This window comes from Girardinichthys multiradiatus, chromosome 21, assembly GCF_021462225.1.
Source record: "Girardinichthys multiradiatus isolate DD_20200921_A chromosome 21, DD_fGirMul_XY1, whole genome shotgun sequence".
Lineage (NCBI taxonomy): Eukaryota > Metazoa > Chordata > Actinopteri > Cyprinodontiformes > Goodeidae > Girardinichthys > Girardinichthys multiradiatus.
The window spans coordinates 30428094-30444855 of NC_061813.1; the positions used below are offsets into that span (position 1 = coordinate 30428094).

Genomic DNA, 16762 nt, shown 5'->3' on the forward strand with positions numbered 1-16762 from the left:
AAAAGGGAACTTTATCGTTTCCATTAAAGCTGTTTTTGCTGGTGGTTATTCTAGTGTTGCTGTTTGTGTCCAGGTATGTCCATCGTGATCGGCGACCTGCTGCGTCAGATCCCCCTCGCCGTCTTGTTCGGCATCTTCCTCTACATGGGGGTGATGTCGCTCAACGGCATCCAGCTGTCCGAGCGGATGATGCTGCTCCTCATGCCACCCAAGTACCACCCCGACCACACCTACGTCCGCAAGGTAAGAGAAGTGAAGCAAGGAATACGTGCTTGCAAGGTGACATGAGTAAATTAGTGTGTAATGGATGGATTTGTGCCCCTCAGGTTCGTACGTGGCGCATGCATCTGTTCACCTGCATCCAGATGGTGTGTTTGGTCGTCCTCTGGTCTGTTATGTCCACCCAGGCGTCTCTGGCTTTCCCCTTCGTCCTCATCCTCACCGTCCCCATCAAGATGTTCGTGCTGCGTCGCATCTTCAATGAAAGGGAGATGGAATGTGTAAGTTAATCACAGGGGGCGCTGTGAGCTCGTTCAGCCACCTGCATCACCGTCTGTACTACAGACACTCTGCTTAACCACACCACCCAAGCAAACAACGTTAATTATTAAATCATTGTATGTTTAACAACTTTATAGATAATATTTTCATAAAAGAACTGTTCTTCTATTGTATATTGTTAGTTTGTATATCCTTTTAATATACATTTATTATAACCCTCTTCAGATAAGTCGGATTCATGTTAATCCAAGGTTTGAACACATTTCTCAGAACTGGACAGAAACAATTGACGCTAAATATCGTCAGAAATGCAGAGCAAAAGCTTGACAAAGCAAATCATAAACAACACGCATCCATTTTTTTCTCAAGATCCTTTCAGAATGAATAAGTTGTATCCAATTTAAGATCCAAGTGGAAAAAGCTGAGATATATCGTCATATCTTAGACTTTTAAATTGTTTTTTATAACAACACTGGAGCCTTGAGGAGCCTTTCTGCGTTCAATCATCACACATTTTAGTTTTGTTTTTAGGTTTTAAAATATAGAAAATCACCCAACATTTACGTTAAGGGAATAAATAAATTTTCTTCAATTTTTATACAAAATTGTCGGAAAAGCATGAAGTTTTCAACCAAAAGACAAGAAATACTGGCTCTTAAAAATAATATTCCTTACACTATTGGTGTAATTCTGTGCAGAAATGATATGTTTATATTGTATGAAAACCCCTAGGACTACCTTCAAATTTTAAAAGATTGCTCAGTTCTGTAGCATTTTTAGCCAAGGTTATTAAAAGCCACAGTGGGTCAAAAGAGCCACAGTGGGTCAAAAGAGCCACAGTGGGTCAAAAGAGCCACAGTGGGTCAAAAGAGCCACAGTGGGTCAAAAGAGCCACAGTGGGTCAAAAGAGCCACAGTGGGTCAAAAGAGCCACAGGGTCCAGACCCCTGGCCTATAGAGTTAGATTTCCAGAAAGGTTCCCAACATTTTCTTATCCAGTTTGTTCCATGAATGAGAGATCTGGACGTCTCGCAGGACGTTTTCTGTGATTATTACCTGTAATTTTCAGAAGTCTCGCTCCCCATTTTAAAAACCTGAGTTTTTGCCAATAAATCTGTGGATGCTGTGCCTTAGAATAAACCTTTGCATTTTTATTTCTCCATTGTTCACGGGCCTTACTGTTACACCCATCTCCCTCCTTCTCTCTTGTTTTTTAGTTGGACGGTGATGATGCACAGCCAAAGTTTGACGAGCACGATGAGTACTCTGAGATGCACATGCCTGTGTAGCTACGCTGCCAGGCCTCATATCACCACTGAGCTGAAATCCACTCAACACCCGACACCCGTTAGGACCAGCAAGCTCCGGGTCAGAAACTAGAAAGTGAAGTTCCCTGGAGGGTCTGGTCAAAACTATCTCCGCTCTGCTGGATAGCGGCAGGTTTCTGTGGCTCTTCATGACATTTCTTTTATTTAAACAGTTTTTTTCAAGGGACAAAAGATTTTAAATAAAACAAAGTGATTACACACTAACAATTAATATATAGCAGTAGATGTATGTGCAAATCAGATTACTTTTTAGCCTGGAAAGGTTGCTATGATTCACATTGAATATGTGGAAGATATCTAGGATACATTCCTTAATATTAACATGGTGTTAGTGCTAGTCATGTTTTTTTTTTCTTCGTTTTAAACCAACTAAGCGCCTTATGAAGGAAACCTGATATACTGAGCTGTTTTTTTTCTCCTCATTCTGTCTTATTTTAGACAGTCAATCACTTTAAACACAAAGCTTGTAGCACTTTTTATAAGAAACCAAATCTGAACTGTATTGTATTTAATTATTTTAGCTGCTTAGTGTTCTTATAAACCTCCTAAATCATGATGTCGCCTTAGTTGAGAGGTTATTAGCCTGCTCTTTTATCATTTCAGTTGTTTTTAATGCAGATGCTGCAGTTTAAATCATGTTCACTGACTGCAGTGATGCAAGATCACCAGCAGAGGGAGATCTTGGATTACCATTGTGTTTCACCAAATTGAAATTGTTTTATCACATCTATGCCATGAACTCATGTTTCTCATCATGCAGAGTTACCTTTTTTTATTTAAAGAATTGACACGGTAGTATCATAAATACACTTGAGTTGTCTCCATGCACGTGTGCAGGGCATTAATGTTCTAATATTCACTGGGTGAAGTTGGTTTGTGGGAAATGCTGTAAATTTATTACTACTTGTCCAAGTGCCAAATAATCTACTGTGTGTGATGCAATCAGAATAATAAGCTGCAGCAGTGTGGTCATCTCTGTTTTCCTGATTTTACCGTTTTCTCACATTTCCACTCTAAAACATTCCACCTTTTAACTTTGTATTTTTATCTAATGGTTTAAACATTTCAGTTATGACCACATTTTTGGAATAGTTTGCATGATGTTGCGTCAGTGTAACATGGATCGGGTGAAGCTTTGACTGTGTCAAATACTTTAAAACTTTCTCACTTCTGTGATAGCCACATATGAATGTCAAACCCTACTTGTCCCCTCTGAATCGTCCCGCCCCAGCCTGACTGAGACGGTGACTTTTTGGAGTCAAAGGTCGCACAAAGTCTCAAGTGCCTGTGGAAGGGAGGGGGGTGTGATCAAGGAGTGTCTTGTGTGTCTAAGATGGCACACGTTAGTGTTCAGCACTTTTCAATCAGACATCTCTGAATTATGCATCTGTTGCATCACTGCTGTTTCTTTAAAGAATACTACAGAAGGTGTTTTTAAAGTACACAAACACTCAGCTGTGCTTTATTCGCAACAAAGATCTGTTAGAAGTGGCAGTCTGTGTTGTTTCTGATCAGTGTGCCTGTGTAGGTTCAGATTCTGTGATCAAGTTGTTAAGAAATGTGTAGATTTGTTTTTATTGCAATATGAAGTCGACGAGACTGTTGCTGATAACTTATGCATCGGTGGTTCAGATATTGATGACAAATAAAAGGTATTTTCTAATTATTTTGTCTGTATTTCTTTTATAAAGAGACATCTGCAATCCCAGTAGAGCTGCAACTAACAATTATTTTGCTAATCGAATAATCTGTCGACTATTTTTTTCAATTAATAGATTAATAATAGGATGGCAAAAGGTGCTTAATGGTAGATTTTTTTTTGACAGAATTTGAACCAGGTGAAGCTAAAGCTATGCCGCTTGAGTTCTGGATAGAGCATATTTATAACCAAAGAAGGGTTTTCATCTTAAATGCAAAATATAGATATATATTGTTTTGTACTGTTTTGGCTTAATTACTGCTCTGAGTTGGTGGTTGTTTTAGCAAATTGCACGTTAGTCTGTATACTCCAGACTAACGTTAATAATTATTCAGTTACTACGTTTATTTAAATTGATTAATCCGATTGTTTCAGCCCTAAATTCCAGCTCCAAAGACAAAACAATCGCTTATAATTTTGTAATATAAACGATTACACAACACGACCTGTAATTACAAAGTGAAAATAATTTTAAGATATTGTTTTAGATTCATAAAAAATGTGAACTTTTAAACATAAAAGGTGTTCATTTCCATGGCTAAATACTTTGTTCAAGAACTATTAACAGTAATTACAGCCTCCAGTCTTCTCGACTGTGTCTCTGCAAGCTTGGCACGACCGTTTTTTGGGTTTTTTCTCCAAATCTTCTCTGCAGATCCTGTCAACCTCAGTCAGGTTGGACAAGAGGTGTAGGTAGACATGATAGAAACGTTAAGGTGGTTTTGGTGCAGGTTTACTAATGCCTGGTTCACACGGTAGGATTTTAAAATTGGATGTTGATTTTCAAAACCTGAGAGGCCCCACATATGGCGATGACATATAACAGGTTTGGTCCTACAGTGTGTTGTGTACAGCCTCCTGTTTCCATCACCTTGTAATCTGATTGGCTACACGTCACATTCAATAGGTTGTGTGCTCGTTTGTCCTCAGTGAAACACCTCACATGGTAGGATATTGGGCCAAGACATGTTGGTAATCCCCGATTTGAGGTCGAAGTGTCCCTCCGAGCAGACTAGATCACTCTTAACACACAACACACAGCAGGAATATCTCATAGGATTATCTTACAAGCATCCAGATGTTTGATGTAAGATGTTTGTGCCATATTAAAACGGGCTGCCATGTGCCTTAAGGAGTAGTTTCTAACTGGCCTCTCCACCATAAAGGCCTGACTGAGTGAACTGGGTTGGCAGTGGTGGTTGTGCTTCTGGATGGTTCTGTGACCCACTGAAGCTCCAGCTAGTTGAGAATTGGGTTTTTGGTCACCTCTCTGACCAATGTGCTTCGTCCCTGACTGCCCATTTAATTTGGCTTTATATAAAAAATTTTTATATAAATAAAAACTAATAAAATATGGAAAAAGTAAAGGGGTGTAAATACTTTCTAATGGCACTATAAAACAATAAAATTAGGATTCAACAATGATTTTCAAAAAGATATTGAATGTATTTCCTGAAATCTTTTTATTACAACTTTGCCACAGCATAATTTTTTTTTTTGGACTTGGAGGCCAAACTTTGAAGAAGATGAAATAACCTACCCTCTAGTGGCCGGGGAAATGTTTTTATATCTCGTCAAAGTCTTACTCATCTTCTCCCTTTTTCTTTAACAAAACAAGTGCAGCTGCAGCTCTTTTTGGACATTGGAGTAAATGAGCATTAAATAAACGAATTTTAGTATTTTAGTTGGTATTTATAGAATCAAATCAGATGCAAACATTGTTCCTGCTATTTGCTACAGCATGCAACCTGCAAACATGGTGCTGGGTTTAAAAAGGAGCAGGAAACTCCACCAAATTAAATTTTCTTTTATTTAACCCCTTTATTGAATTTTATTTTATTTTTTATTTTACCATAATTGATATTATTGTTAATGTTAGTGTCATTCTTGCTATAATAATTACTATGATTATTTGTCCTTTTAAAACATTGATCGGTATTTATTTATTTTATTAAAAAAAATATAAATGTTAATACAATAGATTTTTTTTATTAATGTAATCTTAATATTACTGGAATTATTTTTCATTTATTTTCTTGTTTGTAACAATAATCAATGTTATTAATGGTATCTGGATAGTTCTAATAATATGATTATTTTTTATTTATTTTTGAAAATATCTTTTTATTAATGTTACCCTGACACTCATTGAGTCTAGTTGCTATTACAATATTAACTATGATTTTAAACCCTCAGTGTGGACGTTGACCTCTAGACTTTCTAATTAACTGACTTCTTCACAACAACATGCAACCACAGACTTGTTAATTTTTATTTATGATTGTCTCTGTTTACTTGGACTCTTTTTCTTATCATAAAAACAAACTTGTTGACATTCAGTTCAACTCTTAAAAGCTGTTAAAAATCAAGTTGTAAGCTTTTACTTATGGAATGATGAGAGTGCCTCAGAAAACAAGGCAAAAAGGTGAAAATGTATATATAATTTGAATTTCTGTTCACATTTAGGTTTTATTTTGTCGACAGAGAATGATTACATAAGCAGCTGTTGTACAACCTGGTTTGAAAAAGTTGAAGACAACTGGCGGCAGCTCAGAAGTAAGGAATGCTGTGGATCAACTGAAGCATGACCAGGCTTGTAATCCAAAGGTCCAGTGAGAAAAGGAGGCCGGATGTTCCCACTCTGTTCAGGAAGTCTGCTGAAGGTGGGTTGGCTGCTCCACTTTCAGCCCCACTGTCACAGACAAACAGAGAAGGATGGCTGCTCTTCTCCTCTGGCTCTTCAGCCTCAGTTTTCTGGCCTTTCCTTCCTACGCGCAGAAGGATTATGATAGCCTTCCCGAACCCTACAAGAAGGGAGTGAATATGGCCCTCGAGAAGCTCAGCTCCCATGCCAGCATTCTGCACCATTTTCTCTTCTTCAAAAGTGTGGAAAAGTCCGAATTTGAGGTACAGTTCTGTTTTTTTTTATATTCCTCATGATAGATGTCCAGAGGCGTATCAGAAGGAAATTCCTGGGGAACACTTTTAATATTGCTGCCTCACTTCCTCCTCAGCCTGGCTTTGATGTGAAATACATCTACCACAACTTCTACCTTAAAGCCACAAAGTGCCAGAAAGGAACCGTCGACTCGTCAGGATGCAAGTTCAGAAACGACAGGGTGAGGTCTTTTCTGTGTTCAGATTTTCCGGCTCACAGGAAACTGGGAAATCCGGAATGTGGGTCCGGAGGCGCCTGTTCTGACATGTTTCTGCTGTTTTGTTTGTGTGCATTCATGCAGCCGCTCATCGACTGTGTGACCTGTTACAAAACATTCAGAGGAGAGATTGAAGAACAACCCAATCCGTACGTCCACTGCGTCCACAGACCAGCACTGACAGAGGTCCGTCTGACCTTTCTTGACCTTTATGACTGACCAACTAGGTTTAACATCAAAGCTTTCCAGGTTTCTGACGTGACTTTTCTCCTTTTCTTCGGCAGGACATGAGGACCAGCAGAGCTGGACGGTGCAATGATCTGGGATACAGCAGTGGGACTCCGACTCTTCTGCTATCTACTGGAAAAAATTAGGAAAGTTTCAGAAAACAAACCTGCAGAGTGCTTGGAGGACGTTTCATGCGTCAAACTAAATTATTCTTTCATCTTGGTTATCAAATTAACTTTTAGGATAGTGTTACTTTTTAGACTTTTGCTGTATTTGTTTATTTTGCCTAACAAAGTAATGAAATAGTTTTATACAAAGGTTATTTTTCATCTGATCTCTGCTCCACGTTGCAGCTGCTCAAACATGCTTCATTTATTCACTAAATAAAATGTTAAAATCACTTTATTACTGAATTTAATTACCTTACTCAGTGTTTTCTATCATTTATTTTATTTATTTTCTAAAAATTCTTTATATTTTTGTTTTACAGTGGCATCATATTCTCCTTGTAGTCACAGTGAAACGAAAGTACACCTTATTTCTGACACCTCATCAGACTGCAATAAAAAGGATTTGGTCTTTACCTGGTTCTAAAATTGTTTAGATTTCACCTCAAGTTTACAAAAAAAATCATATTATTGTTATTATTATTTATTAAACAGAGGAAAAGCCAACACAGCTGTGTCATTAAAAAAAAAGTACACCCAGTGAGCTTGTTGAATCATATTTCAGGTAAAGATTTAATCGTCTGTCACACTGAGGAGTTCCGGCCTGCTCCTCTTTATGTTGTTGCTTCAGATTGAGGTCTGGAGTTTGACTAGGCCATTCCAACTCCTTTAATCTTTTTAAATAGAGGGTCCGTTTTACATGTTTGTGGTTCCACAATTTTTTTCCCAACCAATAATTAGATAGTTCCATTAATTGTGATTTGTTTACTTCTTCTTTTCCTATGGTAAACATTTACACTGCTTATCTGGATGAAGACCAAAATGTAATTAATTAAATTACTACACACAGTAAGGAGGATGAGTGAGAGCAATAAAAATGGAAATCTCACAATCTAATTGCTTGAGAACTGCTGTAAAAAGTGGCATTTAGGGGTCACAAACTCTCCATAACAACCACGAGGAGCCATCTACAGGTCCTTCTCAAAATATTAGCATATTGTGATAAAGTTCATTATTTTCCATAATGTCATGATGAAAATTTAACATTCATATATTTTAGATTCATTGCACACTAACTGAAATATTTCAGGTCTTTTATTGTCTTAATACGGATGATTTTGGCATACAGCTCATGAAAACCCAAAATTCCTATCTCATAAAATTAGCATATCATTAAAAGGGTCTCTAAACGAGCTATGAACCTAATCATCTGAATCAACGAGTTAACTCTAAACACCTGCAAAAGATTCCTGAGGCCTTTAAAACTCCCAGCCTGGTTCATCACTCAAAACCCCAATCATGGGTAAGACTGCCGACCTGACTGCTGTCCAGAAGGCCACTATTGACACCCTCAAGCAAGAGGGTAAGACACAGAAAGACATTTCTGAACGAATAGGCTGTTCCCAGAGTGCTGTATCAAGGCACCTCAGTGGGAAGTCTGTGGGAAGGAAAAAGTGTGGCAGAAAACGCTGCACAACGAGAAGAGGTGACCGGACCCTGAGGAAGATTGTGGAGAAGGGCCGATTCCAGACCTTGTGGGACCTGCGGAAGCAGTGGACTGAGTCTGGAGTAGAAACATCCAGAGCCACCGTGCACAGGCGTGTGCAGGAAATGGGCTACAGGTGCCGCATTCCCCAGGTCAAGCCACTTTTGAACCAGAAACAGCGGCAGAAGCGCCTGACCTGGGCTACAGAGAAGCAGCACTGGACTGTTGCTCAGTGGTCCAAAGTACCTTTTTCGGATGAAAGCAAATTCTGCATGTCATTCGGAAATCAAGGTGCCAGAGTCTGGAGGAAGACTGGGGAGAAGGAAATGCCAAAATACCAGAAGTCCAGTGTCAAGTACCCACAGTCAGTGATGGTCTGGGGTGCCGTGTCAGCTGCTGGTGTTGGTCCACTGTGTTTTATCAAGGGCAGGGTCAATGCAGCTAGCTATCAGGAGATTTTGGAGCACTTCATGCTTCCATCTGCTGAAAAGCTTTATGGAGATGAAGATTTCATTTTTCAGCACGACCTGGCACCTGCTCACAGTGCCAAAACCACTGGTAAATGGTTTACTGACCATGGTATCACTGTGCTTAATTGGCCTGCCAACTCTCCTGACCTGAACCCCATAGAGAATCTGTGGGATATTGTGAAGAGAACGTTGAGAGACTCAAGACCCAACACTCTGGATGAGCTAAAGGCCGCTATCGAAGCATCCTGGGCCTCCATAAGACCTCAGCAGTGCCACAGGCTGATTGCCTCCATGCCACGCCGCATTGAAGCAGTCATTTCTGCCAAAGGATTCCCAACCAAGTATTGAGTGCATAACTGTACATGATTATTTGAAGGTTGACGTTTTTTGTATTAAAAACACTTTTCTTTTATTGGTTGGATGAAATATGCTAATTTTGTGAGATAGGAATTTTGGGTTTTCATGAGCTGTATGCCAAAATCATCCGTATTAAGACAATAAAAGACCTGAAATATTTCAGTTAGTGTGCAATGAATCTAAAATATATGAATGTTAAATTTTCATCATGACATTATGGAAAATAATGAACTTTATCACAATATGCTAATATTTTGAGAAGGACCTGTATATGCCATCTTGTTTTTATGGAGACATGAAAGGAAAAAACCTTTTCTGTCCTACCATGTAGGGCTTCCTCGATGCTACTGGGACTTTGGCTGAAAATGGGTGCATTGGTCAAGTGAGACAGAGACTTAGTTTTAGGCAGCAAACACTCCTGCTGGGTCTGGCATAAAAAATAAAGGATGAATATGGAGAAAAGCTCTGTACGGTGGAGGAGCAGTGATGCTGTGGGCCTGTTTTACCCCCAAAGGTGAGTACTTAGCAACACTGTTTTGAAATATCAAAGAGGTCATGTTAAGAAAGGGTTCACCAGACACAAAATCAAAGGCCACCAAATTATTTGAGGAAGTGTTCCTCCATTTTAGGTAAGAGTAGTCTATCTTTAGCAAATGGATCAGAACCACAGGCTTTTAAGGTAGCTGTAATTAAACCTTTACTGAAGAACCCTTCCCTTGATCAAGGTGACCTAATAAATTACAGCACTGGTGAAAGTCACTAATGATACTCTCCTGGCCTCAGATAGATGGACTTGTTTCTGTACTTGTTCTGTTAGATCTCAGTGGGTCACAATCATTTTATTTGTAGTTTTTGGAGGCCTTTGCTAAGAAGGTTTACTGCCGCTCCACGTTTTCTCCATTTGTGGGTAACGGCTCTCTCTGGAGACCCAAAGCCTCAGAAATGGCATTGCATGGTTTTCCAGACTTATAGGTATCAATCTCCTTGTTTCTCATCTGTTCTTCACATTCTTAAAGTTAATGACAGGACAATAAAAAATAAAAATAAAAACTTGTTTGGATGAGTTGAAGGAGAAAGCCTCTTCTCGCTTAAAAAAACGTCGGGGTCTTGTTCACGAGTGAGGGAAGAATGGAACGGGAGATCGACAGACGGATCGGTGCGGCTGCCACAGTGATGGGGGCGCTGTGCCGGTTCGTTGTGGTGAAGAGAGAGCTGAGCCGAAAAGCAAAGCTCTCAATTTACCGGTCGGTCTACGTTCCTACCCTCACCTATGGCCATGTTCTTTGGGTCATGACCGAAAGAACGAGATCCTGGATACAAGCGGCTGAAATGAGCTTCCTCCGTAGGGTGGCCGGGCACTCCCTTAGAGATAGGGTGAGGAGCTCGGCCATCCGGGATGGGCTCGGAGTAGAGCCGCTATTCCTCCACATCGAGAGGAGCCAGTTGAGGTGGCTCGGGCATCTATACCAGATGCCTCCTGGACTCCTTCCTCGGGAGGTGTTCCAGGCATGTCCGACCGGGAGGAGGCCCAGGGGACGGCCCAGGACACACTGGAGGGACTATGTCTCTCGGCTGGCCTGGGAACGCCTTGGGCTCCCCCTGGAGGAACTGGAGGAGGTGTCTGGAGAGAGAGACATCTGGGCGTCTCTGCTGAGTCTGTTGCCCCTGCGACCCGGTCCCGGATAAGCGGAAGACGACGTGTACGAGTACGAGGGGCTTTTTTTCTGCATTTTTAAAATTCTTCCTGTTGTTTGGTTTTTTGTTAACTATTTGTGGGGGAAAATTAAACAGGATATTTTTCTATGTCCTTTCTTTGGACCTTTGTCCTTGTGCCTTACTGCATGGTCCCCTGTTTCTCTAGAGTTGCACCTTTCTTCTCCCATGGCCGTTTCTAAATACACGGAAAACCGATGGTGAGCTGAAGGGAACAGAGCAGACCTAGAACACTGTACAATCTAGAGAGATTGTACAAACTCAATGATACCGCTCTGTGTGTACTCCAACCTTGTAAAATGTTGAGGCTTTTTGTACGTCTTTACCAGTGGTGTCAGTAACTTTTGTCCAGGTCTGTTGGTGAAATTCTACTTTTCCTGAACAGTTTCCCTTTGCAAAGCCTCTGTGTGTGTTTGACTTTTTAAGAAAAGCTTTTAATTGACTATCCTGGAGTTTACTGTGAATCATTCAGTTTCATTTTTAGTCAGTTCAGTCTTTCGATTCTACATCCATAATAGGACTTGTTTTGGATGTAATTCCTGAGCCAGCAGAGAGAGAGAGAGAGAGAGAGATAAAGCGAGAGAGGGGAAGGTTATTCACCCTCTGAAGCACGGCTATTTTTTTCACACATAGTCGAAGGAAGATGGCTGCTCGGTTACTGCTTCTGGTTTGTGCTGGAGCTCTGCTGCGTTCTGCCGAAGCCCAGGACCCTTATGATCAGCTGTCCGACTCCTACAAGAAAGGAGTGGACCTCGCCCTGGAGCAACTGAACACCCACGTTGGGGTGAAGCACCATTTTCGCTTTCTGAGAACTGTGGAGAAAAGCGAGTATGATGTAAGTTTGAGTTTCACACTAAATATTCATAAAGGCTTCATCTACACAGTCTTAAATTTCTGCATAATCTCTTATTTTATCTTATATTTTGGATCTTTAAAAAACATTAAATTATGTAATTATGGTATTACTTTAAAAATCATGTCCTCCCCAAACATAGAGTAACATTACATTAAAACTGATCATTTGTTATATATCAAGGAAAAAATGGAGGCACTCCTGTATTTAATGTGTTTCAGTTTCATTTACTCTGTGCTTTCTCTCTGCCTTCAGAAAGGTCTGGTTCCCACTTGTTTTCCCATCTGTTTTGGATCAAGCGACCTTTGAAATTTCAAATGTCAACATGGTTTAGGCAACAGTTTGCTCTCACTAAATAATAAAGAGTCGGATAACGTTTGTCTTATCTGACACGGATAGAATGAAGACGATGGGATCTTTTTCTGCTGTTCCCCCTCAAACTCAGTCTGGAGTTAATCAGTGTGAACTAAGAGGATTGTTTTTTGACTGTTGCTTCGCCTGCTGTTTTTTTACACCCTCAGTTATCAATTACACTAGATGACGGCCAGAAAGGAGACCTGGCACCACTGATAAATCTTTATAATAAATTCATCTGTTATTGCAGTAACCTAATCTCATATGGAAAACTGTGGATTTTGTCTGGTGAAGAGTTTCTGTGATGATTTTTCCTCATGTTGTATATCGTTATCCTACGGAAAGACTCAAAAAGAAAACCAATTCAATTTCAGTTTTTTTACAGACACCTGAGAAACTCTTTTTTCTCAAAGCTACTCTCACTTGACCAAAAGAGCTGAGTTAAAATCCCAGAAGAGTTGAGCAAACAGATTGAGAAAGGGCTTTTTTCTTGGTACCAAACCACCAGTTGGCATGTAGATGGTGTCTAATGGTTGTTATGGAGACTTGGCAGCCACTAGATGGCAGTCCTTTATTTATACCCTCCCTCAGCATCACTGTGCATGTTGGCAATATTGGGACCATCCTTGTTGGTCCCAATATTGGTTGTTTCACAGTGTTTTTAATCAAATCTTTCCTGCAGATATAACATTCTATTGCTAAGAGTAGATATTTTCTTATGATTTCCTGAATCAAGAATATCAACACATGTGCCATGCTTGTTTCACACTATGTTCTCTTGTCTTTGAAATTTTGAAGAGTAGCTAATAGGAATGGATCTCTGTATTATGGCTTATTTATGTGCTATGATAACAGTAACACATGGATTACAAATTTATAGTGCATAGACACTCTGTTCAATTTAAACAAAGTCGAATTTAAATACAAAAATGCCTCAGTTTCATTTATTTTACACTTCCTGTCCCAGTGTGCAGATCTTGACCAGGTAGTCTTCTCAAACTACACCATGGATAGTTGTACTTTAGATTTAGCCAACATTTGTTGTGCTAAAAAAATATATTTGATTTGATGGAGAATTGATGCCGCAGCTAAGATCACCAATGTTTTTTTGTTCTATATTGTTTTACTTTTTAAAACCAATGAATTCACTGAAATATACTAACAAGATGAATATAAGTACAAAATATAAGCATTGGGGCTCGACTTTTTTAATGTCAATTATTTGTTTTCTGCTGTTGTCTTGTTTTGGTTTTGGTAACAGAAACAGTTTTCAATGAAAGAAATCAGAATATAGAAGATTAAGATATTTTTCAAGGTTGTAGTGAGGAAAAATCAATCCCTTCAACTTCAGAGCATATTTTATACATCTTGCATTGTTATAAGACTCTTCTTTCATGCAGATTCAGTCAGTTTGTAAATGACTTTATTCTTTTAAATAAAGACTTTATTAAGTCTCATTCTGCTTCCCAAAGGCTGGGTTTGGTGTACAGTTCCTCTACCATCAATTCCACCTGAAGCCCACCAGGTGTGCCAAAGGAACACCTTCTTACCCCAGGACATGCCAGTTCAGGAATGACAGAGTGAGTAAAGATCCCGAAGAGAAGATTAACCCTGTCTCCACAGGATTAAGACCCTAGGAACGTTTTTCTGACTATTCTTTTATTAAATCGACAGCCGCTGATGGATTGTGCTGTTTGCTATAAAGCAGTGTCTGGCCAGATTGAAGCTAATCCTGACCCGTACGTTCATTGCATCCAGAAACCGAGGCTCACGAAGGTATTGCTGCTTGTTCAGTTACTCAACTGGAGATCTGCTTTTTGTCATTATGGTTCTGATGACAGATGTTTTAGGAGAAGGATTGTGTTTATGTTAATGTGCTCTCTTGTTTCAGGAAATTATGACAACACGTGAGGACCACTGGAAGAAGATGACCTACGCCACCGGAGGTGCAACTACTATGCTCCTGACCACTGGCTAAAAACGATCTTCTTTATATGTGAAAAACCATATCAGACACGCAGCAAAAGCTTCACACATATGCATAAATAACCCTGTAAAAAAGGGTCCTATTTTTATTTTACTGTTATATCTGACATATAAATGCTGCATTGAAATATCCAGGTTCTCTCTGTTTTCTATTCCTCTTCATCTTGAAGTCCCTTTATTCCAAATATACTATTGTAATGAAGGAAGTGTCTGTTTTTCTGGTTTCATATGTAATAATGAAAGTTTTTTTCCATAAATCAGAATATGTGTTCCAAAGAGGCTTGTTTGTCAGATGAAGTTATATTTGAAAAGAACAACCTTTAAGAATTTATAAAAAATACCTTTCAAAAAGCCAGCATTTCTTTATTAAGATGTTGTTTTTTATTAGTCTGATGTAATATTCTAATCTTAAATGTCATATTTTCATTAGCTGTAAGCAGAAACTACTCATAATTAACAGAAATAAAGGCTTGAAAACAGTTTGTGTGTAACTCGTCTATATAATGTGTGTCACGTAATGAGCTAAGTTACTGAAATGAATACAGTTTTCAACAATATTCTAATTGATCAGGAAATAGCCTAAAAAGGTTAAATATAGTCTATAAGGTTCCAGTAGAGTTGGAGATGGTTCAGAAGCTTGATGTCAACCTATTTTATCATTTCCAAACTCAGTTTTGATGTTTTTGAGATAATTGGCCTGTTTTAACACCCAAATGGGTTCAAGTGTCAATCATCTAGTTGCTGATTTGAGGTGAAATTGAAGAATTTGCACACAAACAGTTTAGGTTTTTGCCTTCAGGTGGCGCTACAGAGCTTTGTCTGCTAAACGAGGAGCCAGTGACGTGTAGCCAGACTGGCTTCACATCACTTATTTACTGCCAAATATAGCAGCATTTTAAATATGTAGAGGTTTTCCACCAGTTAATGTGGAGCCTTAGCCAGCTCATACACTTGATGTCTTACTAGCATCAGATCCAACCTGGACCATATGGCTAAAATAAATGTACCAGGATTGTCTCAAAGATAAAAAGTGAGAGAATAAAGTTAGTGTTTTTGACATTAAGCAGGAAGAAAAACATGTTTATTATATTTCTGCGCTGGATTTGATACATTTCAGAAAACTAAGAAGTTTAGCTAAGACTCGAAAATCTCAGTTAAAGAGTAATTGTAAATGCAGAGGACTCAAACTGGTGAGCGTTGTAATGGCAAATTGCAGCTTCACTTCTTGCCTGTGGAGTTGGCAGAGCTCCACATTTCCTTGGAGTCTTTGTACACGATCATTTTGCCATCATCAGTCAGCTGAAGACGGCAAACATGAGAGCCTTGCTGCCCGGTGCTGGTGTGCCATCTAGGGGTGTCAGACTGGTTGTACATCACCAGGTTGCAATCCTCCTGCATGATCAGGCGGACTGCATCAGATTTACTGGTGTCTGAGCCCCACACGGGCTTCCAGCCGTAGATGACAAAGTTTCCATCATCTTGCAAGTGTAGACAAACCCATTTCAGTGCAATGATAAAGACTTGCAAATAAAACCGACGCATAAACTGGGTAAACAGATCCTAAACTGACAACATCTGAGTTAATAACCTGGAAAATTGCCTTCCACTGTCCATTGTTGGACATGAGATGGTCTCCTCTGCGAAGCTCATCGTTCCTCGACAAATAGTTTTTGCTCATTTTTCTGAAACAGAGGAAAGATGTGAGGTTAGATCCAATGTAAACGATATGAATTTCTTAGTAGGTATGAATGTAGCAATGATTCAACAATAATTTACTTTGAACAAATATGCATTAATTTATTTTTCAACAAACAGGTACTTACAGCTTTAAATGTCCAACTGGAGTCAGTGTGTTTGCAGAAATGAAAGAATAGCTGTTGTTTAGAGACAAACCTTTTTATACAGTCTGAACTGTGGGCGTAGTCAGGGGCGGCGATTTACATTCCTGCTGGTGGGTGTGTAAATGTCTCGTTGCACATTTGTCTCACAGCAAAACGTGCATTAAATCAATTAACAGCAGCAAAGGCAATGAACACACACACACATGCTCTTTTCTAGTCGCATGCGCCCACACACACACGCACATCCTCTCTCTCATAAACACACACATTCTACACACTGGTGATGGATACAAGGAGTTAATGTCAATGTAATCTAAGGCAAAAGGCTCCGATGAAGGGAAAGGAAAAATAAAATCTACAATCCAACAACAGCCTGGATAAGAGGTAGTTCTACATTGAATTACTCCCCAGGCAAGACCCCCTTCAGCCCCCCATGAAAATTACGTTGGCTAATTACATGGCCCAGCATTAACCCAGATGATATACATAAATAATAAGTGAACTTGTAACATTTTTGTTGCAAAGCACGATCTTGGTGAAATTAGATCTTGTGACCAAATTATTGTAGCATAGTAAGCATAATAGCAAGAAAGGTAACAAATGTAAACATTGTACCACCAATATT

General features: G+C 39.4%; 2 protein-coding genes and 1 long non-coding RNA gene across 7 annotated transcripts in view; 1 reads left to right on the forward strand and 2 right to left on the reverse strand.

Moving 5' to 3' along the window:
- The window catches only part of slc4a2b (solute carrier family 4 member 2b), a 62559-nt gene extending 59068 nt beyond the window's left edge, over positions 1-3491 (forward strand). For 4 of the 5 annotated variants that reach the window (XR_007035709.1, XR_007035710.1, XR_007035708.1 and 1 more), the window contains exons 21-22: positions 74-500; positions 1718-3491. Coding sequence is in view for 1 of the 5 variants with exons in the window: in XM_047349449.1 (XP_047205405.1) it covers positions 74-243; positions 327-500; positions 1718-1789 (416 nt within the window). In the remaining 4 variants the exon portion in view is untranslated. The remainder of the gene's footprint in view (positions 1-73; positions 501-1717) is intronic. The other variant, XM_047349449.1, reaches the window with a different exon arrangement.
- On the reverse strand, positions 168-6181 carry LOC124857888. Its single transcript, XR_007035712.1, has 3 exons — positions 6043-6181; positions 356-475; positions 168-230 (listed from the first exon to the last, which is right to left on the reverse strand). It is a non-coding gene; the product is annotated as an uncharacterized LOC124857888 (long non-coding RNA).
- A 9179-nt stretch (positions 6182-15360) lies between these two features.
- On the reverse strand, positions 15361-16195 carry LOC124857641 (mannose-specific lectin-like). The gene is made up of 3 exons (XM_047348960.1): positions 16120-16195; positions 15884-15978; positions 15361-15774 (listed from the first exon to the last, which is right to left on the reverse strand). The coding sequence occupies exons 2-3, from the start codon at positions 15972-15974 to the stop codon at positions 15515-15517; spliced, it is 351 nt and encodes a 116-aa protein (XP_047204916.1). The 5' UTR covers positions 15975-15978; positions 16120-16195; the 3' UTR covers positions 15361-15514.
- Positions 16196-16762: the final 567 nt, after the last annotated feature.

Bases quoted from the DNA above. Each gene is read 5' to 3' on its own strand.
- LOC124857641 (XM_047348960.1), bottom strand. From the start codon at position 15,974: ATGAGCAAAAACTATTTGTCGAGGAACGATGAGCTTCGCAGAGGAGAC. The intron at 15,775-15,883 runs TTATTAACTCAG...TACACTTGCAAG, and splicing joins GTGGAAGGCAATTTTCCAGG to ATGATGGAAACTTTGTCATC.